This window comes from Lepidochelys kempii, chromosome 18 (assembly GCF_965140265.1).
Source record: "Lepidochelys kempii isolate rLepKem1 chromosome 18, rLepKem1.hap2, whole genome shotgun sequence".
NCBI lineage: Eukaryota > Metazoa > Chordata > Testudines > Cheloniidae > Lepidochelys > Lepidochelys kempii.
Genome location: NC_133273.1, coordinates 11,062,852 through 11,086,103, shown reverse-complemented (window position 1 = coordinate 11,086,103; position 23,252 = coordinate 11,062,852). Strand labels below are relative to the sequence as shown.

The 23,252-nt window shown below is 44.6% G+C and overlaps 1 protein-coding gene across 8 annotated transcripts in view; it reads left to right on the top strand.

The window, feature by feature from the left end:
- KAZN (kazrin, periplakin interacting protein) overlaps positions 1-23,252 on the top strand; it is a 712,848-nt gene that overhangs the window by 529,353 nt on the left and 160,243 nt on the right. The window contains exon 1 of one of the 8 annotated variants that reach the window (XM_073317166.1): positions 13,272-13,426. The exons of the other annotated variants lie outside the window; for them this stretch is intronic. Within the exon in view, the coding sequence (XP_073173267.1) occupies positions 13,351-13,426 (76 nt within the window). The 5' untranslated portion in view covers positions 13,272-13,350. Of the gene's footprint in view, positions 1-13,271; positions 13,427-23,252 lie in introns of those variants that run through there. 8 annotated transcript variants of the gene reach the window in all.

Here is a 23,252-nt window from a genome sequence, read left to right as displayed (position 1 = left end):
CTATACTCCCTGGGTGTAAATTCTGCTCTATTACACCTGTGTAACTCTGGCATGACTTCACCGACTCCATACACAAGAGGGATGGAGTGAAGCACTTGCTCGGCGATGCTGCTCTAATAAACACTTCAGAATACCGATCGTTCCTCACTCACGCTGTTGTCAGTCTGGCTGTCATTAGAGTTACTCCAAATTTGCCCTGATGGACCGGGGAACAGTTGATCTATTTGATCTATTTAATGAATCTAATGCACTCGTTACCTTAGAACTGAGGCGTCATTTACATAATTGAGATTCACCACCACCAGTCAGCCACTCCACTCCTCTCTTAGCCCTTGGGGGCTGCTTTTCAGGAGAGCTCTGCTGGGACCGTTACCTGTCCCTTTACAAAGAGAGGAGTCTTGAGTCATGCTCTAAAGGTGGCCCTACCTGAGCTCTGTACTGCTCTGTACTTTTTGACTGGTCTTATCTGATGAACCCTTTGTGCATCTTGAATACAAAGCCTCTAACTCTCAGGGGACAGAGCTCTGAGAGCACTTTTGCTTCTGGTTTGGGTACCACGTGCCCTCCCACTGAAAGAGACACCAAAGATCTTGTTCTGGATGTCAGTGGATTGTAAAATCAGCAGGCAACTGCCCCCAAGAGTAAGCTGCATCACCTTCCCTGCCTACTGCTGTCCTCATGTCTGAAGTGCTGCAGATTGGAAGATCCCACTGGGCTACCGGGACCAGAGAGGGAGGATGGAGAGACAGAACACACCATCTTCATCCTCCTAAGCACAGGCTGGGTTCAAAACAACAGCTGGCCATGAGGTTGTTGTCTGATCTCGAGGAATGAAAGGCTCCACTGCTTTCCCCAGCCAGCACAAAGCAGGAGGGAAGGGAATTAAAACAAACATGTTAGAAATAAATAAATTTTTCCTGGATTCTGACTAGCAACCTCCACCGCTGTCACTGTCGGGGCACTTTCACGATATTAATTCAGGGTCGCTTGTCAAGCATCTCTCTGCCTTGACCATATGCACAGTCTCTGGTGAATGAAGTGGAGTCAACCGCATTCACACAGTACTGTGGCCTGTTGCTGCATAAACGGCATTGGGGCCACCGGGGCAGCAATGCTCGGCTCCTGAGCTTCTGCTGACATCCCTTTGCCCCCAGCATGTCACGTGGGCATTCTGGACCATGGTCAGTCTGATGCAAATTTATGCTAGTCTTGGAATTGAAGACTCTGCCATGGACAGATCATTGTCTCTTGATTTGTAACAGACTTCTAGACTTGGGCCTCTGTCACAAAATACTAGTGACCTCCATACAGGTAACATACCACAACACACTGGGTTTCCTGGAAGTTAATCAATTGACAAAGGTGCACTCAGTTAGCTGCACCGTCTCTTGCCATTTGTTTGTACAGTGTCTAGCACAACAGAGCCCAGATCTTGGTTGAGGACTCTTAAGAGCTACCATAATACAAATCTTACACTGAATTTAGCCTTACCTTCTCCTCAGACAGAGGGTCTTATTCTCCATCTTTATAAGAAGATTCCAGGAATGTTGCACTCTGTGTTTGAAGTTTTTGTTTCTTTTTCTTTTCTTTCTTTCAACATATGGCTTCTCACACACAGTGACATTTCTGGAATCTTATTTAGTATTTATGTATGTGTATATGTATTTAATTATATATTTATAAATAAATGAGTGTGTGTGTATTACACACACACACACGCTTTCCCTTTCCTTTTAAAATATTGATCAGGTTTTTTAAAGCTATTTTTCCCATTAAAAACTTTATTTAAAACCCCTCTCCTTTTTTGAATAAGCTATTTAGAATGAACTAACAGGACAAGGAAGGGGAAGAATATTGAGAAAATAAGGACTTTAAAAATAATAATTGGCCCCTTAGAGAGCAGACACCATTCTAGGTTTATAGTGCAAGAAACCTAGTGAATTTAAGACTAGGTTAATTTACGCTGCTTCTCGAGAAGGTATTGCAGGGTTATAGATAACTACATAGGAGCCGTATACCCCTTTGCCCGTAGGGCATCTTTAGGAGGCCGTTGTGAGGAAAATGCAAATGGCAAAGTGTAAATCCAATTTGAAATCTCATGGTCATTTATTTCATCAGCAGACTGCTCAGCTCCCAGGGCATTGCTGATTTTCTCTCCCATTTTCAAGTGAACGTGAGGGCTCAGGCTTTTGATTCCCTGTCTTGGTTCGATAACGGCCGTTGGTGCTGGGTGAAGCGCCACCATTTTGTATGGTCCATTTTATGGTTGAATTTTACATGAGTTGGCATGTTCTGGGCTACATCCTTAGTTAGTGTAAACTGTTCTAATTTATTACTGGAATTGCGGCACCACTGTGCTGGGTGCTGTACAAACACACACAATGAGCTAGACACAGGGTGGGAGATGGGGAGGGTTCTTTTCCCACATTTTACAGAGGGATCTGAAGCACAGAGAGGTGAAATGACTGGCCCAGGGTCACACAGAGAACTTGTGGCGGCGCCAGGAATTAAACACAGATCTTGAGTCTCAGCCATAAGGCCCTTAGAATCATAGACTATCAGGGTTGGAAGGGACCCCAGAAGGTCATCTAGTCCAACCCCCTGCTCGAAGCAGGACCAATTCCCAGTTAAATCATCCCAGCCAGGGCTTTGTCAAGCCTGACCTTAAAAACCTCTAAGGAAGGAGATTCTACCACCTCCCTAGGTAATGCATTCCAGTGTTTCACCACCCTCCTAGTGAAGAAGTTTTTCCTAATATCCAACCTAAACTTCCCCCACTGCAACTTGAGACCATTACTCCTCGTTCTGTCATCTGCTACCATTGAGAACAGTCTAGAGCCATCCTCTTTGGAACCCCCTTTCAGGTAGTTGAAAGCAGCTATCAAATCCCCCCTCATTCTTCTCTTCTGCAGGCTAAACAATCCCAGCTCCCTCAGCCTCTCCTCATCATTTTTGTTGCCCTTCGCTGGACTCTCTCCAATTTATCCACATCCTTCTTGAAGTGTGGGGCCCAAAACTGGACACAGTACTCCAGATGAGGCCTCACCAATGTCGAATAGAGGGGAACGACCACGTCCCTCGATCTGCTCGTTATGCCCCTACTTATACATCCCAAAATGCCATTGGCCTTCTTGGCAACAAGGGCACACTGCTGACTCATATCCAGCTTCTCGTCCACTGTCACCCCTAGGTCCTTTTCCGCAGAACTGCTGCCTAGCCATTCGGTCCCTAGTCTGTAGTCCCTTCTCCTTGACTATAGTGGAGCTCCACCACTTTATACCAGATGAGTTTCTAGCCCGCTGGCTTCACCTCCTTCCCCTTCACGCTTTCTCCTCTGACTTTAACTTTGAGCTTCATGTTGGAATGAACCCAAAAATATCAAAGTGAAAGTCAGCCGAAACTGCCAAATGTTGCCTGGTTTTGGGTGGAAATCATTTTACCCCAAGCTACCAATCAGCCCAGGCTTGCATGAAACTTGTTCAGGTTCACTCCGAGGCTTGCAACCTTTCCATGAACCTGGCCTTCAATTCTGTTCCCCAGAAGCCCTGATCATGCTTCAGGTAACAGTTCCCTGACCACCCATCCCCATCACAGTATCTGGATCATGTCTTCTCATGCTCTGTATTTGAAGCTGTTACACCCTGCCTGTCAAAGTAAAACCTGCCAAGGCATAATACCAGCAGGTGGGCAAGACTCCTTTCCAGAGTCATTGCCTAATTTTTAAGGCTGGGCCTGCATTTAACTAGTGACTTGTGCTATTTGAAGCTCTGCTTTGCAAGACAAATTTAATGGACATGCATATGCTATTTGGGCTGCATAACCTTTGTTTACAACTGCGCCATCTGCTTGTGACCTCCCCTCAGGCTTCCTGGACATCTGAGTGCTCTTCAGCTCTCTGGACCTCTTCGCCCAATTCTCAAGGCAATCTCACTTACTGCTAGATGCTGGGAGTTGCAGATGCTCAGCACATCACAGGATTTGGCCCTTTAAAGATCATGGTTAAGAAAACCCAACCCAGCCACATCTGAAGCATAAACTGCATTGGCCTCTTTCCCACCATCCAATCAGAAGCTGTAGTGAAATGCCTTCAAAGCCTGAAGCTTGTTAGGACCCATCTATTCTTCACATGATGTTTCAGGAGATGGCTCTGTTCATCTTTGTGAACTGCTGGTTAGATCAGCAGGCAGAAGAGCATCATCTTGTCACCATGACAACTTATGCATCTCCTTATCTAGCAGGAGTCACTGGTAACCAGCTGATGGCGGATTTTTTTTCACCCTAAAAAAGAGGAAAAAGAGTCTGAATAGAAGTGTATCCAGATGACACACAATCCAGCCCCCTTCCTTTGCCCCCCAGGGCCACAGTCTCAAATTAAAACCCAGGCATACCAAATAAAAACCCTAACAAGCTTCTTGTATCCATAGTAATTTAATTAGCTAATAGTCCATATGGAGTGGGTTTCCCATGAGACTTTTAATCAGTTAACCAGTTAGGAACTGGCAAGCAAATCTGTACGGGCGGTGTCATTAAATAAAAAGTTGGCAGTGCCTTCCCCTCGTCTGACCACCTCGGCAGCCCCTACTATCTATATCTAGAGAGACACAATACAAGGGAGCATAGTGGAATTGGTTCTGCAGATGTGACGAATGCTAGTTGGCTAAGAAAAGCCCACAATTAGTAACACAAACATGCAAGCCCAGACCTTCCTCCAGTCTTAGCCATGTGACTCCCCCCCCCCCCAAAGGGAGGAGCCTAGCACCTTTGATTAGGTTGCAAAGAATCTGTTCGTGGGCAGCTTTGTAGCAATGTCATTGTCACGGCACAAGTATTTCTGCGGAAGCAGAACCACCCCTTGCTTTGCTTGTAATGCAACAGGCAGTGATGGGAGAAGGGCACTGCACGTTTTTATTCACCTCTCAGTGTGATGTGAACAACATTGGTCTTTATAACTCAATCCTGCTCTCGGTCAGGGACAACTGGGACGGTTGGGACAACAGTAACCGGAGTTTCAAGAGCATGGTAAAGACTTATAGGGAGGACTGGCAACAGCATGTTTCTTATACCCACACTCATAGCCCTTCCTGAGACGGGTTCCTGCAGTGCCGTGGAGGTTTCTAAAGTCATCTTTACGGGGCTTGGGGGATTTCAGCCTCATGGTTCATGCAGGGGGCTGGGAGCTCGGACTCCGGATGTTGTATGGTATTGGGCAAGACTGTCTCCCATCTTTCTCTCCGTGCCTAGGTTTTTTTTCAACTGTCCAGTATATATGATTGTGACGATACCTGCTCAGTAAATGAACCTTTGCAAAGTGCTTTACAATCCTTGGATGAAGACCCATGTGCATAAAAGCACAATGTTATTACATTATCCTGCGAACCTGTAGTTAACGAGGCAAGAAATAGGTGTTTTATTAGGGTGTTCTGAACAGATTCCAGCAGGCAACATATCAGAACCCTGTTATAGGGAGCTAAGCATTACTACCTCTTACAGAAAACACTGGCGAGTGGCATGCATTAGCTCTGAGATGGCTAGTCCTGCTTTGCTGGGGTGTTTGGGGTGTTTTCTTCCACCACTGTCTTAAAGTCCAGGCAAGTCCTGTGTGGCTCACTAACTCCATGGGCCAGGTTCTGATCTCCGTTACGGTGGTGCAAATCCGTAGAAGTGAGTGGCATTATCAGTGTAACCAAGCTCTCCTGTTGGTGTGGGCTTCAGCACTCCCTGTTTAGTCTGGATCGGGTTAACTGCTGTGTGGAGGTGGGGACCTGATCTTAGCTGCTGGTGCTCCGGTGCAGATGGCCTTGGCTGTTGGAAAGCCAAGGTAACCCTGCATGAAGAACTGCCTGGCGATTTGACTCTGCAGATGACGCCCTAGAACACAGTGCATCACTAGAAGGGTTATGCAAACAATCGGAGATGGGAGGTAACATGTTGGCGAGGGATATGTACCAGGATCAAAGATTTTCAGGTTCCTAACCCACTTGCAGTTGCTCACTAGTATTACTGGCAGGTAGAGATGATTTATGAAGTGAATGTCCTGCTAGCCATCCTGCCGGCAAGTGTCTCTGCATTAGCAGGTTTGCCTTGAGGGTATGTGAGGTACCTAAGGCTAAAGGTGGTAACTCTGAGCAGCTGATCAGCACATGCATTGTGGGACCGTTCTTCTTAGAAGGACAGCTCCTCTGTTCAGGTAGCATTACTCCCTACCTGGTTGACAGGAAATCAGACACTGCATCCTGCTGTTTTCAGAGGGCAGCTGGGGTAGTTCAAATACCTGACTAACAACTGGACAAGCTCCATTTACAGAGATATCCTGAGGATGTAGAAGTATGTGGCAGGTCTGCTGTCTCGGTGCTTGTTTCTACTTTTTCTTTCTGTTTCAAAGCATTAACTTTTCTGACGTACACTAGCAACTGTCCTGTAGAAATCTGAGGCAAGTGCTGTCGAAACCTTTGGCCGGCCAGTGAATCTAGTGGGGAGAGAACAGGCCGTGTCTTTTGGGATGCGCGGGAAGAGGCAGAGCATCACCCAGGCCTTTTGGGAGCAAAGAGATGGAGTATCACTGGGACTGTGGGAAGAGGCGGAGCCACCAGCAAGGACTGAAGAGAAGGTATAACTTGATTAGGGACTGAACGGGGAGGGGAGATGGAAGAGCATCAGGGACTGAGGAGAAGAGGTGATGTGGAGGATCAACAGAGAATGTGAGGAGGGTAACTGAGGGGAAGAATCAGTAAGAAATGAGTGGGAGGACGGCGGAAGTGAAGCATCAGCAGGAGTAAGTGGAAGGAGCATTAAACAGAAGGGGCTAGAAACATTAGGAAAGAGAATAACAGGTGAAAGATGAACAGGATTTGAGGGAGGATGAAACAGTGATTCCTCTGTTCTAATACATATGGAGAGATGGGGAAAGTGAGGCATGGGGGGTGGCAGAGCAGGAGGGGAAGAGGAGAGAAAGAAAGCAAGAGTGGAGAGAATCCGAGATTGAGGGTGAGGTCTTGCAGGAGTGAAGAGAAGATGGAGGCAGAGCTTCACCAGTGACTGGGTCTGACTGGAGGAGAGGAAGGAGAGAGACAGAGGAAAAGGTTTGCTGCCCAAGGGGTGTGATCCTTCTGTGCGCAGGATGTGGCCAAATGGAATACCTGCTGCATTGTCACCATCAAGGCAACCAGAAAAGCCGGGCGGGGGACACAACTGTAGAAAACATGCTGCCTTTTCCCATGGAATACCTGAAAGGGTTAAAGGCCGGATGCTAGCAGTCCTTTGGGGGAGCTTAGACTCTTTTCCAGGCTGGCATTTGGCATCAGCAACAGTGAGTGATGTCAAGCGTTGGCCAGTTGTGTGCCAACATCCAGGCTGGCAGTGCCAAGCCAAACACCACTCACCAGCCAAGACAGCACAAGAAAGGCAGATGGTAGGAGCTGGCCCCTATTAAAATAGGCAACAGAAACAAAACCCACTTCCAAACAGTTTTATGAGGACACAGAGCAACGCCGTTCAAAATTCTACAGTATTTTTCCAGGTTCGTCTTTAATCCCCAAAGTTGCATCTGTTTCCAGAGAGCAGCTGTGATGCTGGCAAAGAACATTGCGTTGTTGGAAAACACTGCAAATACAGTGACGCTCCTGTTACTATTACAATGGTAGGGTCAAGGCAGGCTGGTTGGAGAAACTTTGATGGAACCATATTCCGTTGGAACATGCTGTTCTGGGGATATCAAAATACTTCGTGAAATCAGGCCAATTTCACCGAAATTCCCTTTTTTGGGAATAAAGGCTGGGAGTGTGGTGACTGTCCAAACAGGTCATTTAGATGTTAAACGGAAACATTTTGTTCCATATTCATTTTGAAATGACTTTTCATTTAAAACGTTTTATTTGTTCTGTATTGTATCTGCAAATGTAAGACCATTATTTTTTTAACCTAAACATTTCATTTCAATTTTGACTTTTTCTCGAAAGGTAACGTTCAGTTGACCCCAAATACACAAACAATTCTGAATTTTCCTTCATGGAGAATTTCAAAACTTTCAGTTTTCCCTCCGATTCCAAATGAAGCCAGGTTTTGAAATCTCGAAATCCTTCACGAAAGAGAACTTTCATCTTCCATGCAGTTCTTCTGAGTGCCCACAACTTCCCATCAGAGTCGCAGCTGTCCAGCACCTCTCAGGATCAAGCCTTTAGTGTCTTGTATTCCCATGGCTGGGAATTCACTTATCGCAATCCCTGCTCTGCCATAGGCTTCCTGTGGGACATTGGGCAGGTCCATTAGCCTCTGAGTGCCTCAGTTCCCCATCTGTACATTGGGTATAATAGATCTGTCCTGCTCACATGGGTGGGGTGAGGATAAATACATTACAGGTCATGAGATGTTCAGAAACTATTGTGAGGGAGGCCATGTTAGTACCACAGATAGATAGATAATTAAACAGTAAACCAACAAAAATTAAACCATACCAGAATATGATCAAAACAACCTTTTGGATACCTCTAAAGTAGCAATAATTTAAAAGAGGAGAAAACAACAAACCCTTCAAGGTTGTTGTTTTTTTCCTCTTCCCATTTTAGAAAATCCATCTCTCCAGTCTAGAGCAGATTAAAATGACCAAATTCTCTCTCAGCCCCTGGGAAAGAGGATGTTTCAAATGGAAACTGCCAATTGACCTTCTCCCATAGCTGTCACCAGTCACCCTTTTGCCTTCTTTCATGTCAGCATCGGGTCAGGGCGACAGGTCATTGTCTGACCCGAGTCATAACAAGAAGAGAGCGGGGCCTCGCCTGGGAAGGCAGTAATTCCACAGCCTAGATTTCAAACCGTAATGTGGAGACATTTAGGTTTTTTTTATTTTCTCTCTCTCCCCTCTTCCTTTATAGTCAGTAACTGGTTCATAACCACAGTGAGCCAGGGAAATACGGGTGGCCCTGCATGGGATTACAGCCTTATTTACAAAGAGCAAAATGAGCTCACATGCACAGCTGCTGCAAAAATGTGAGAAGTCAGCGTGCAGCACGGAGGCCTAGGAATGTTAGTCTTGAGTCACAGGCAAACCCCGTACATAATGGATCCCCTGTCTGTGGGTGCTGGCTAGACTGCCTATTTTGTGTCAGAAAGCACATGTGGCTAGTAGAGGGGTCTGAACCAAAATCACAGATCCAAATGATTCTGGGCATTAGAGGTAGTTGGTTCTGAATCTGAACTTTGTGGCCCAGCTCTGCTGCCTGGCTGGCTCGATGGAAATACTCCAGCTGCTGCAAAGGGACAGTGTGGGATGCATCTACCAGTGTCCTAGAGCTCCTCCTGATTGTAAATTCACAACAGGGGAGAGAGGCCTTACAACCGACTGCAAAAAGCTTCCAGGAGGGCAGCGTGAAGTATGCCTACAGTGCTCCTGTGGGGCAGATATGAGACAGGACTGTGAGGTGACAAACCCAAAGGTGAATTTTTCCACTGAATGCATCCAATGAAGTGAGCTGTAGCTCATGAAAGCTTATGCTTAAATAAATTTGTTAGTCTCTAAGGTGCCACATCAGAGGAGTGAAGTTTTGGAATAGCCTTCCAAGGGAAGCAGTGGGGGCAAAAGATCTATCTGGCTTTAAGATTAAACTCAGTAAGTTTATGGAGGAGCTGGTATGATGGGATAACATGGTTTTGGTAATTAAATATTCATGGTAAATAGGCCCAATGGCCTGTGATGGGATATTAGATGGGGTGGGATCCGAGTTACCCAGGAAAGAATTTTCTGTAGTATCTGGCTGATGAATCTTGCCCATATGCTCAGGGTTTAGCTGATCGCCATATTTGGGGTCGGGAAGGAATTTTCCTCCAGGGCAGAATGGAAGAGGCCCTGGAGCTTTTTTGCATTCCTCTGTAGCATGGGGCACGGGTCACTTGCTGGAAGATTCTCTGCTCCTTGAGGTCTTCAAACTACAATTTGAGGACTTCAATAGCACAGATATAGGTGTGAGGTTTTTTGCAGGAGTGGTGGGTGAAATTCTGTGGCCTGCGTTGTGTAGGAGATCAGACTAGATGATCATAGTGGTCCCTTCTGACCTAAATATCTATGAACCTAAGTCCTCCTTTTCTTTTATCTACCCTGCTGGATGTTGGACTGTTGCTGACGATACGCTATAGGCTGTCATGGGGGGAAAGGCTGATGCCCGCTTTGAATGACATCATCTTGCCAACCAGTGCCCCTGCAAGTATCTGCATGGAGCTGGTGGACAGTGAAAGGGAGATGGTGCACTCCAAGCAGGAGAAGCAGGAATGAGATGCATGTGACACTGATTTTGGGAACTGCTCTTGCTGTTTAGTTAAAAGATTTGTGATGTGCATGGCTCAGATTCTGGGGCAGATGTGACTGAGGTATAGAGAGACACATCTGCAGGAGACTCTCAGAAGGGAGATGTCAGTGATAACCACTCCTGGTTATATGCCACCTGTCCTGACTGTGAGAAGAAAAGATTTTGACCCTTGGTTTCATCCCACGCTAGCTTGTTGCATTCATTGCAATGGGGGAGCCTGGCTTGTGGTTAAGGCACATGGGACGGGGGACTCGGGAGATCTGGGTTATGTTCTTGGCATTGCTGTTCACTCTGTGACCTTGGACAAGTCGATTCACATTGCTGTGCCTCAGTTTCCCCATATACTTACTGCCGTGCAGGCTGTGAGGCTTCGTTCACTATCATTGGCAGTTGGAAGGGGCTGCGAGAAGGCAATATACCGCGGTTATTTGGGTTTATGAGGCTATTGTGTAAGCTCCTTGGGGCTGAAAGTTTGGCTCCGTGTGGCCTTTCTACTCTGGACTCCGCTTGCCTCGAGGAGAGTGACCTCAGCAGTGTCCCAGCGCCCACTGGGGAGCTGCACCCTAGTTAGCTGCCTCTTGTTGCCTCTGCCTAAAGCTGGCCCTGTGGGAGTGGGGAAGAATGGAAATAAACCAGACGAGCTATTTTGTAAGAAGTCTGCGCTGTTGTGAGCTAGACCCAAAAAATGTCGGTGACCTTGTCTTGGCCAATCACAGACCAGCCTTGAGCAGCTAGCAGGACAATAGTGTGGAACAGGGTCCTATGACCTCATCTCAGCAGCTGGAATGTGTTTGCCCCTCCGGGGTCCTAACCCATCCAATCAATCAGTATTTATTGCTCCACTTTTGCCATTACAAAGCGCAATAAAGAGACAGACATAAATCCATGCACCCCAAGTGTTGTCTGCCTTCTCCACCTGTTGGACATGGCAAATAAATTACAAATAGGGCCTGGTTTTGAGGGCAGGAGCTGTAAAACATCCTAAATGATTTAAAAAAAAACAAACCCAAATCATGGCAGAAAATGTAACAACTTGTGCCTGTTCCCTTTGACCTCTTCCCATTTATATACGGCCTCTTCAGCCTACAACGTATTTTTACCTTCCCGTTATATTATAAAGACACCTCTCCATTTCCCTCTCTTACCCTGTTGCTGTTGTATTTGTTCCCCTTCACTCCCTTGCCATCTTCACTTTCTAAAGTGCCAAACCTGTCCTGGAGACCCCATTTCCAGGGGGAGTTCAGGCTCCATGACCCATTCCGTTCTTGACCTCCATTCTGAGATAGTTGCCAGTGGTAAGGAGTGGGTTTGTGTTGTGGCTATTTATCCACTTGCAACTGGTCTGTGAAAATCTACTATCAAAAAGCCAGTAGCTGGTAACAGCTTTCAGTCGCTACCAAACTGGAGTCAAGCCAGTCACCCACAAGGCTGCATAGTCCATTTTCACGACCCTGAGTCATCCCGTGTACAAGACAGTGTGACACGGCTGAAGCTAACCTCCCTGTGTTTGTTTCCTCATCATTGTTATTAGCAATGGAGCTGCACTGTTGGCAATAATATGGTAGAGAAAGGGCTAGTGTAGACACAGTTATTGTATAGGTAGGACCTTGGAGAATAGTGTATAGGCAACCTGCTGCTGCTACCCTTCCTTGCTATTTGCACTGCCATAGGGAAAGGGATTGTCTCCATGGGGACACTCACAAAAATGAATCTGAATCAACCTTGTAAATTGCGTAAAACCTTTTCGTGGACACTCTTCTTCAGAATTAAAGAGACCTTAATTTGATTTAACTTAATTCATGAAGTGAATTAAGATCAATTAAATTAAGCTCACTTTAATTCTGAAGAAGAGTGTTCAGTGCACACACACATAATGTGACACTTTAAATTCACACCCTTACTTAATTTGGGTTACTTTTACTGGGTGCCCCTATGTAGACAAGTTCTTAGGCACACAGGAGCCTCAGCCTTATTGAAAGTTGATGGTAAATTGCCTATGTCACTTTTTTGAGAATTGGAGTTAGGAGCCTAAGTCACCTAGGCACTTTTGATGCCTAAAGACCCCAATCAGGGCAGTGTCTACCCCCAAAGAGCATACAGTTTCAATAGACAAGACAGACAAAGAGTGGGGGAAACTGAGGCACAGAAAGGGGACATGACTTGCCCAATGTCACACAGCAGGTCAGAGGCAGAGCTGGGAATACAGCTTGTGTCACCTAGTTTAGTGACAGGTTTCAGAGTAACAGCCGTGTTAGTCTGTATTCGCAAAAAGAAAAGGAGGACTTGTGGCACCTTAGAGACTAACCAATTTATTTGAGCATAAGCTTTCGTGAGCTACAGCTCATTTCATCGGATGCATACTGTGGAAAATACAGAAGATGTTTTTATACACACAAACCATGAAAATATGGGTGATTATCACTTACAAAAGGTTTTCTCTCACCCCACCCCACTCTTCTGCTGGTAATAGCTTATGTAAAGTGACCTATCCACTGGACCATGCTGCCTGCCGAGTTATTGATCTTCCAGTGTTATTCATAAAAGTAACCTAATAGAGTTCATTAATCACACAAGTTGCAGAGTATGACAGATTTTGATTATATGGACTTATTTTCTTCGAAGAACAAGTTGGAAAGGGAAGAATCCTTCCCCCCCACCCCTTCCCAATATAAGGCAGCTAGTGCTAAATTCTCTCCCTCCTGTTTTCTGCAAAATGTCACCGACAAGGTCATCTATAGGACTCAGCAAAAAGTTGACCCAGTCAGTTGTGGTGACCAGAATTAGCTCAGAAATCAGGAGTGAGGGGGAGGCAGAGAGAGATGGTGCCCAAAGAGCTTTTAAAAGCCACGAATTCTGACCTCACTGTTCTGTGCACCTTCATTCTCTGCCTAGAAACCTCCCCGGGGTGGAAAACCACACCCCCCTGCCAGTGACGACATGGGAGCACAGTCAGCAACCTGCCAAGGGGTCAAATTCCAAGCCGCACAGGTAGAGAACATTGCACTTCCTGCCCTGCTGGGGAGGAGTCAGGGGGAAGGAGAGTGAGAGTGACAGAATGCAATCTCCAGCCATTCGCAGGGCAGCCAAAAAATCTCCCAACATGAAATCGGACAGCGAGGAGACCAAGCCAGGTATGTCTGTCCCAGCGGAACCGCACTGCCTTAGACGCGGGTTAGGAGAGTTTGGAACAACACTTGTGTGTGCGTTTATGGGAAAATGCTGATTGAGTCCTCCTTTCAGGCCCTGCCTGTTGTTTGGGTCATTACACGCCCAGTGATTTTTTTTCCAAGCTGGTTGTTCATTGAAACAAACAGTCCTTCAGAATTCTGGTTAGTTGCTGTTCCTTCATTCCTTTGCTGCTGGGGAAAAGCTCTGTGTCTGTGGGAGGAGGAAAAAAAATACAGCAATGCTGTCTGTTAAACGCAAGCATGTTTTGGGCTGCAGATGTTCAAAGGGAGCTGTGTGGGAAAGTTCTTGCTTTCAAAACTTGCGAATGAGTGGTTAACTCGCAGAGCGGTTGTTTTAACTGTTTGAGTATTCACTGAGGATCATGAATAGAAAGGCCAGAAGCAATACCTCTTGTTGGTCACTGCAATATTAAAAGAAAGGTGAGTGCTCAGTCTGGGAAGCTGATTCCAGGAGCAGCAGCCCAAAAAAAAGTCTTCAAGTATGTATGAAATATGACTGTCCTGTTGCTAGTTTCAAAACTGTAGTGATCACTGTACGGTGATGGGATTGTAAGATACAGTTTGCGGCGTGCCTGGCGTTAAAGCAGTGGAGAGGCAGTTGTGCATTCTTTGCCTTGGGTAATCTTACTCCCTGTCTTTGCTTCTGATGAGGCTGGTTGCAGTTTCATTTAATGTGCATTAGGGTTTTTTTTCTCTGAACTGTTTAAGACTATTTGTAACTCCCCCTCTGATACTGCCGAGTTGCACAGCAAATGGGTTAAAAATAACTGGCTTCTTTGTAGCTTTTATACTCTCAGGTTGAAAGATTGCTGCATTTTTCAAACTGAGCACCTCCACCAACGCAGAAAGGGAAATTACAGTGCTGAGAAGATACATGTGGTGTTAGGTTGATTTGTGTATAGTTAGCCCATCTCAGGTCATTACAGAAACCTGAGAAGAGAAGTTTAAGGTTATAAACTGCTTGCGAGCAGGCTGGAAGTTTACAAGTTGACCCTCTGTTTGAATTGTATGGTGCTTGTGAGTAATTCAGGTGTGGGACTATAGGAAGATGCAGGTGAGGAATTGTATCCAGGCTGCCTGAATTGTGTATGAGGTGCGCTCTCATTCAAAGGCAGATGAGCCTGTGGATCAGATGGAAAATCTTGGCATAAAGTGCCCCTAAGGAACTTGGGCCAGTTCCTCAGCTGATGTAAAGGGTGGAGCTTCATTGCTCTGGACCTTTATTTTGAGTGGAAAATAATTTTGAGTCTTTGCAATATTCCCAGTTTTCCTTCCCTATCTCCCATATTCTCCTCTTCCCTGTCCTCACGCCCCCTTATTCCAAAGTACAGTCATTATGAAACAGTCTGTGGTGGACTCTGTCCCACCGCATAAGGAACTTGCCAATTTCTGTTTCAACTTAGAAGGCTGGGAATGGGTAGCGAAAACACGAATCTGACTGGCCGAACAGCGTACACATCATCCTGTTTTTTAAAAAAAGCAGATGCAGCAAGTTGGTAAAACACAGGAACCGGGCAGTGTGAGTTAACTTGAGTGTGAGTGTAGGATTTGTACACTGTTCAGCTGCTTCATGATGACTGGCACTGTTAACTCCTGTGATAGTGTGATGATGTGTGTGCGTTATCTAGGTGTACTGCTGTAGTTGTAGTAATCTACACTGCATCTGCAAGGGTGCATATCTCTATATAAATATATACACATGCGCACTCTGCGAATATAATTTCTGAAAACTCCCTGTACCCTAGATTTGTAGAATGGTTTAAGCTCCTGAAATCAAAGGACACACACACACACATACGTAACATAGTTGCCCATAGATCTGACTTCTTGGCTGTTACCGTGTTTGACAACTTTCTCTTTTGGAAATAATGGGGATAAAACCTAGATCTTCCTGATCTAAAAGCGCGAGAATCTTACTGCTTGAACTGCAGCAGAATTCGTACTGGTTGTTAGCTGTATAGGCCATGTGACATACAGGTGAGCAATCTTGAGACCAACCAGTAGGGGAGCCCTGTTCGTTACAACTTTAGTGCTATGGCTTATTACATTACTCCAAGTGTTGTCTGTGATATTATGGGCAGTTTGACATGGTATCTGTAGTATTGAGTCTTTTTGGAACTTGAAACAAGAGCAGACAGTGTTTTGAACAGAAATATTAGAAGCTTTATATTATTAAAAACCCTAAAAGGAAGGGTTGCTGCTTAGATTTGGCTCTCAAGTTCTGAGAATCAGGCCACTTATTCAGGTGTCTGAATCTGGAGTGAGGCACCTCTCTAGAGCACTCTGCTTCAGAAGGGATCCTTGAAGATCTCACTGAAAGTCAATGGGAACATGACACCTGCTGCTTAGGCTTTAGAGACCTTGACCATTAATCCTAGTTAGTTTGGTAAGAGGTACTAGATCAATTTATGTTCCCATGTGAACCCCCTAACATTTACTGGACATTTGTAGATTCTTATTTTCGCCAATAATGCACCTCCCTCCTATATTCAAGGGATTTTTAAACATCATGCTGCTCCTCCTTCACCATCTTTATATAGTAGTGCTTGATCCTCTGAGATACTGAAGTCAATGGGCATTGAGGGCACATGGTACATTGCAGGGTTAGGATCTTAGTTACTCTGCTTTTTAATAAGCAATCTGTGTGAAATTCCTGAACAGATTAAATCTCCATTTCCCCTTTCCCCATGCCCTGCAACATGAATTTAGTTACAATCTTAGAACGCTTATTATTAGCATTGGTCAATGTCTTCTCTCTATTAGCCTGTGTCAGTTAGAGATGGGCAAGCCAGGCAAGAAGATAATTCGTATGGTTCTGGCTCTTCCCAAGTCTTTAACCAACGCAAATATTCTGGCTGTTCAGTGGTTCTCAAAGGTCAATTTCCTCTGTAGAAATTTCTGGCCCAGCATAGCTGCCCATTTAAGTTTAAGCCCCACTGTCCGTGGATTCTGCAGTGATTTCCTCCTTCCATCTTTCCACCAGCTCTGTTCCACTGCCTAAAAGCCTTGCACTCTGTTTGCTTCAGAGACTTTCCTTTGCAACTCAGCCTGTGTTTTTGCTTTTATGTGGAATACTTCAGGTTTATCTTTAATTTTTAAAAGGACTCTCATTTAGACTTTATTTTAAAAAATTACGAAGACTAGATCCAAATATTTCCATGATATTTCTTTTCATTATAAAGGAAACATTTTTTTTATTTTCTTTCCCCTGCAGCAATTTGCTAGGTCACCAGAACCTGAAAGTAAGGTTGTCGAGCAATTGACTAGAAGCAAAAACGAAACTAACTAGACCATTTTATTGACCGCACTTGAAACCTCAGCTTTCAGCTGGGAAAGGCATTCTGCTTTTATACAAGTAGTTTGTGAGAAACTGCCTACTTAAAATTGGCTCAGGACTGAAGTAGGAGTGGGGATGAAAGCAATATAGTAATCAGAATGGTGTGATTTTACAATTCCAGAAGCAGGCCAGGGGGACCAGGGAAAATGCTTTCAGGCCAGTGAACCTTTCCAAGCAGTGGTACTGATTATTAAAGCAAAACAATGTGTTTAATGTGGCTAAAGGTTGCTTGACACTCCCCAACTTATGTATTTGATTTTTCTCAGCACTATCGTAAGCCTAGAATGGCCTCAGCCCATTCTGTCTGTCTTCTCATCTTCCCTATTTGTATAAACAACACAATAAAGTACTCATGCATTAATTCTGAAATCACGTTCAAATCCACTGAGTGATAAAATCCCCCATAGCCAATGTTCAAGCCTCCTTATAAGCCTCTCTTTAATCTATGAAAATGTTTCTTGCACCTGCTTTTCTGAGCTGCGAGGGGGGAAGGGGGGGGAAAGGAGGTGTCCCGTATGACAGTAAAACAGCCATTATTGTCTTTGTCTTCCATCCAAGCTGTGCTTGCTGCTTCAGCCAAAATAGTGTTGTCTTTTTTAGCATCCCCATGCCACTGTGCAGGTGAACGAGCCTCTGATAGTGTGGCTGATGTTATTAGGCCCTGTGATGGTGTCCCCTGAATAGATATGTGGGCACAGTTGGCAACGGGCTTTGTTGCAAGGATAGGTTCCTGGGTTAGTGGTTCTGTTGTGTGGTATGTGGTTGCTGGTGAGTATTTGCTTCAGGTTGGGGGGCTGTCTGTAGGCAAGGACTGGCCTGTCTCCCAAGATTTGTGAGAGTGTTGGGTCATCCTTCAGGATAGGTTGTAGATCCTTAATAATGCGTTGGAGAGGTTTTAGTTGCGGGCTGACGTTCTTGTTAAACACTGGATTTGTGCTGGAAATGGCCCACCTTGATTATCATACACATTGTAAGGAGACTGATCACTTTAGATAAGCTATTACCGGCAGGAGAGTGGGGTGGGGGGAGAGAACCTTTTGTAGTGGTAAACACCCATTTCTTCATGCTTTGTGTGTATAAAAAGATCTTCTACACTTTCCACGGTATGCATCCGATGAAGTGACCTGTAGCTCACGAAAGCTTATGCTCAAATAAATTGGTTAGTCTCTAAGGTGCCACGAGTACTCCTTTTCTTTTTACTGTTGGCACCAGTTACTCTGATCCATTTTGTCTATACCCACGCATAAAACATTTCTATCCTTGTCTTTTAAAATTCCTGCTTGCTCTCTTGATCCAGCCAAGGCTTAGTTCACATGGCAATAAATTTGCTTATTCACCTTGAAGAGCTGACCCTTGAGCCAGGCACTCATCACTGTAATAAGTGATGATAAACTTTTCCAAACCCTCTTTGGCTTTAAATCCCCCTCCTCCCTCTGACAATGTTTCTTGTGTTGATTAGGACACTGTGGACGAAGGGCGCTATGTTTCATTATGCGTTTGTAGAGAGGAAGGTTGGTCCAGTGGTTAGGGTGTCCCATAGGCTGTGGGAGATCCAGTTTCCCTGCTCTGCCACAGATAGATTCCTTGTGTGACCCTGGGCAAGTCACTTCGGCTGTAGTGTAGACATAGCCTATGTCAGCAACATATATGTCGCTCAGGGGTGTGACTATTCCACCCCCCTGAGTGACATAAGTTACACCAACGTAAGCGCTCGTGTACACAGCAGAGCGGGAGAAGCTCTCCTGCTGACACAGCTTCTGTTGCTCGCAGAGGTGGCTTTTTATGCTGATGGAAGAGTGTCTTCACCCGACATGTATGGGTCCAGCTGCGCTCCTGCAGCGCGGTACGTATAGACATGGCCTTAGTCGGAAGATAAATATATTTAAGATTTGAAAACACTCAGATACTGCAGTGGTGGGGGCCATATAAGTATGACCGATGGTTTGTATCTACCTAATACAATGAGACTCCCAGGCCCTGATAAGAGTCTCTAGGTGATACCACAATACATATACAGTAATTAATAAGAATTACCTTCTATTTAACCCTTCACTCCCATCACCAAAATTCATTGTTCTCATCTTTACTAATTGATATTCTGTCCCAGCAATTTCCCCATATTAGAGAGAGTTCTTCTCCCTCTATACAACTGAGGTACAGACCCTCTGTACTGCTCTGTGGTTTCTGTAAACGGCCAAAAAGCAAATTGCGCTCTGACAGCCATCCAGGGGCTCATTCGCCCTTCCACACCTGTTTACCAAACTGCTGCTAAGAGTGGATATTTTATAATCTCGTAGAAAACACGATTGTGCATCTCCTTGCTCTAGTTCCAGAAAAGGTGTCCTTGTTTGTTTTTCTTTTTAATGATCTCTGATTGTTTCTCTCTCTCACTCTCTCAGAAATACCCCAGGCTGTTCCCCAGAACTAGCTTGTCAAACCTCTTCTGCAAGAGCTATAACCTTTGCCCCTAGCAGACTAATCCAAGTCTTGTTAACTTGGTCTCTCTTGTAGGTCTTTATTGGAATGTCTGTGTACCCAGTGCAGCTTATATCCGTGTTTGTCTTTTGACTTATTTATGTCACAGAAGTGGTCATGAAAGCTATCAGATCAACTGTGTCTGTTCATGAACTTGAAACCATGTGAAAACGGCGTGATTTTGAGTTTCCTTCTAAAATCACACTGCACCCTGGTTCAAGCCAATCTTGGCAGATTTATGGGTTTTGCATCAAAACTGGAAATGGCTCAAATGCAAAGTGGACAAACTTCTCCAAGATTTTTGGGTGTATTTGGATTAGGCACACAGGTAGGACTGTTAGATATTGAGGGGCTGGCCAAAAAGTTTGCACTTAATGTTTTAGGAGCATTTTGATTAGTCTAAATAAACATATTGTGCTTTCCAATGGATGACCTCAGGGGTCTGTCTACACTAGAAATGCTACAGCAGCACAGCTGCAGCGCCAAGCTGTAGACGCTACAGCGATGGAAGGGGTTCTTCCATCCAGAGGTGGTAGCCAGCTCATTGACCTAATGGGATCGGTTTAGGTTGGCCTAACTACATTGCACAGGGTGTGAAATTTTTCTCAGCCTTGAGCGATGTAGCTGAATGACCTAATTTTGTAGCGAGACAAAGTGTGTGAGATAATAGCTATTATTGGTCCAACATAAAAGATATCTCCCACACCCTCATATCAACAAGGCTACAATAACATTGCAACTGACTTTGTAGTGTAGACCAAGCCTCAGTGTGCTTTGCAAACATTAATTAAGCCTCGCCACAACCCTGACAGGTCACTAACCCTTATTACCCCATTTTACAGATGGGAAATGGAAGCTCAGAGAGGTTAGTAAATAATTTCCTTACGATCACACAAGAAGTCTGGGGATTATAACCTGGATCTCTTGACTTCCAGTTAGCCATGATACTAGCTTCCCCCTCTTTTTAAATGGGTGCGGGGGGGGGGGGGGAGAGAACCATGTGAGGCTAAAGCAGAACAGAGGACGTGAATTAACACATTGTGTAATTGGATATATATATGGCATAAACTGAATACATGATGATGTGGGATGCTATAAAAAGTTTATTGCCACTTGTCTAGGAGAAACTAGCAGAGCGTACTTGTGGCTCTGTGTAATGTGGTCATGACAAAATAGTAACCCTATAAACTGACCCATCACATCTCTTATTTAGCACTTCATAGACCTTTTTTTTCCAAGGGTATTGTCCGCTTCACTGCCTCTGCTTTCTTTTTGTGAACGTGATTTCTTTCTCAGCCAGTTGAGAACATTTAAACAAACAACTCCAGCAGGAATGGAGGCATGTCTTCATCAGCATCTTTGACATGATCAATTAGGCTGTGTATTCCTAATCGCCCATAAACAAAATGTTCCGTACGATAGCAAATTGCTTGACGCCATAAAGAGTTTTATACCTTATCTGTAGAGTTCATTTCATTGTCTGTGTGAGATTCCATTATGAAACACACAACCAGTAATGTGGTCTAAGAAAACTATAGATCAGTTATTTCAAATTTGGTCACCAAACTCCCCCATGTTTAGGTGGCTTAAATTAAGTGGCCTGAATTTCAGAAAATCCCCAACTTCTTCTGGAGTGAACTGGCCTGGTGAAATTTGATCTATTGCTTGGTTTTCATTTGTTGCGGAAGTCAATCAGCATTATTTCTGGCTCCCGCTTAGCAGAGAGTGTTACACAAAGCCTGCATGTGTCAAAGAAAATTTTAATTTTAAAAAATCCTACCATCTGTTTGAGTAACGTTTTGTATTCAATCTGAGTTAAAACATATGAACAAAGACAGTTTTTGAAGGGGTTTTTGGTTTTCAAACTTTATTCTTCAGTACTACAAATTAGAGCTGGCTGAATGAATTTCAAAATTTTGATGGAAAAATAATCAGCATTTTCAGGATTTCCTCTCCCCCCCCCCTTTTTTTCCCCACCAGCTCTGTTAGCAACCCAAACACAACCACAGTGTGCTTGTTAGAGAAGAGGCAGTGTTTCCACTGAGCACTGGACTGGAACTCTTGGAAGACCTGGATTCTGTTGTCAGCTCTGCCACTGGTTTCCTGGGTGACCTTGGGCAAGTCAGTTCACCTCTCTGTGCCTCAGCTTCCCCATCTGTAAAATGATGCTACGTTCCTTGTAAAGCACTCTGAGCTCTACTGATGAAAGTGCTATATAAGAGCTGGCTATTTATTTATTTATTTATAGTATTTGTGAAGCCAGGGAATGCAATTGACCTAACTAGTTTAACTGCCCAACCTGACTGAATTAACTCTTTGTATTTCAAGGTTTAAAAAAAAACCCTACATTAATGCAGAGTTAAGGTTGCTTGGCGTTGTGCCATTCCCATGCAGAATGCTGAGTTGAGGAAAACGCAAAATTATGAAAACCAGGAAATGCAGAATTAAGGTTGCCGATGTAACCTTAACTCTGCCCTCTTTCAGCAATGCTCCAATACACCCTGTTAACATAGATACCTTTATGCTGCCAACCCATAATTGTTGGAATCATAGGACTGGAAGGGACCTTGAGAGGTCATCCAGTCCAGTCCCCTGCACTCATGGCAGGACTAAGTATTATCTAGACCATTCCTGACAGGTGTTTGTCTAACCTGCTCTTAAAAATCTCCAATGATGGAGATTCCACAACTTCCCTAGGCAATTTATTCCAGTGCTTTACTACCCTGACAGGAAGTTTTTCCTAATGTTCAACCTAAACCTCCCTTGCTGCAATTTAAGCTCATTGCTTCTTGTCCTATCCTCAGAGTTTAAGAAAAACAATTCTTCGCTCTCCTCCTTGCAACAGTCTTTTATGTACTTGAAAACTGTTATCCTGTCCCCTCTGTTTTCTCTTCTGCAGACTAAACAAACCCATTTTTTTCAATCTTCCCTCATAGATCGTGTTTTCTAGACACTTAATCATTTTTGTTGTTCTTCTCTGGACTTTCTTTAATTTGTCCATGTATCCTGAAGTGTGGGGCCCAGAACTGGACACAGTACTCCAGTTGAGGCCTAATCAGTGCGGAGTAGAGCGGAAGAATTACTTCTCGTGGCTTGCTTACAATGCTTCAGCTAATACATCCCAGAATGATGTCGTTTTTTTGCAACAGTATTACAATGTTGACTAAAGTACAAGCTCTTTACTTCCTTTTACAACCCATTCACTTTCACCCACAGAATCCAATCTAACACCATTAAAGGACAAAAAGAAAAAAAATGGTTTCCAGTCCACCTTCCCTCTACCCTATTTAAGCAAAAAGAAAGGGCAATAAGAAAAGGCAATGCCTCAATATGCACATGCTCATGCTGACCCTTCTTACTGAGATTCTGGAGGTACCAGAGCCTGGCATACACCCACACACTTAGCCAACTCCCCCAAAAGAATACCACATTCATATAATTTGAGAGCAATTTCACAGCCTTTTATAACTCCGTTACACTTATTCACAGGGTATCATCACAGCCTACTCTTTCAATTAACCATCGTTAAAGCGTTAAGATCATCTCATATTTCACATCACTGCTGACAGTACCCTTTATAATAAAAGCCTGATGCCCTGTTACTGACACAACCTACACAATACTCAGTAGAAATGATGCATACTACATTCTGAACGTACCCAGGGACCTCTTCCCTTTCCAAACACACACATGAAGGTGCAACACACAGATCTCCTCGTGTCACAATCTCAGCTGTCGCACACCTCAAAGTAATCCACACATCTCACAAACACATCTCTGCCAAACAGAGCAAACTAAAGCCTGCACAAGTCAGTAGAGCGATGCCTGGCTCTGACCACACTCGCTCTACTTGGAGCACATGCAGATAATAAATACTTAGACTGCTGTCATCCGAGCTCACTACTAACACTACCCTTTGTAATAACCCCAGTGCCTGGCTAATTATATAACAGACAT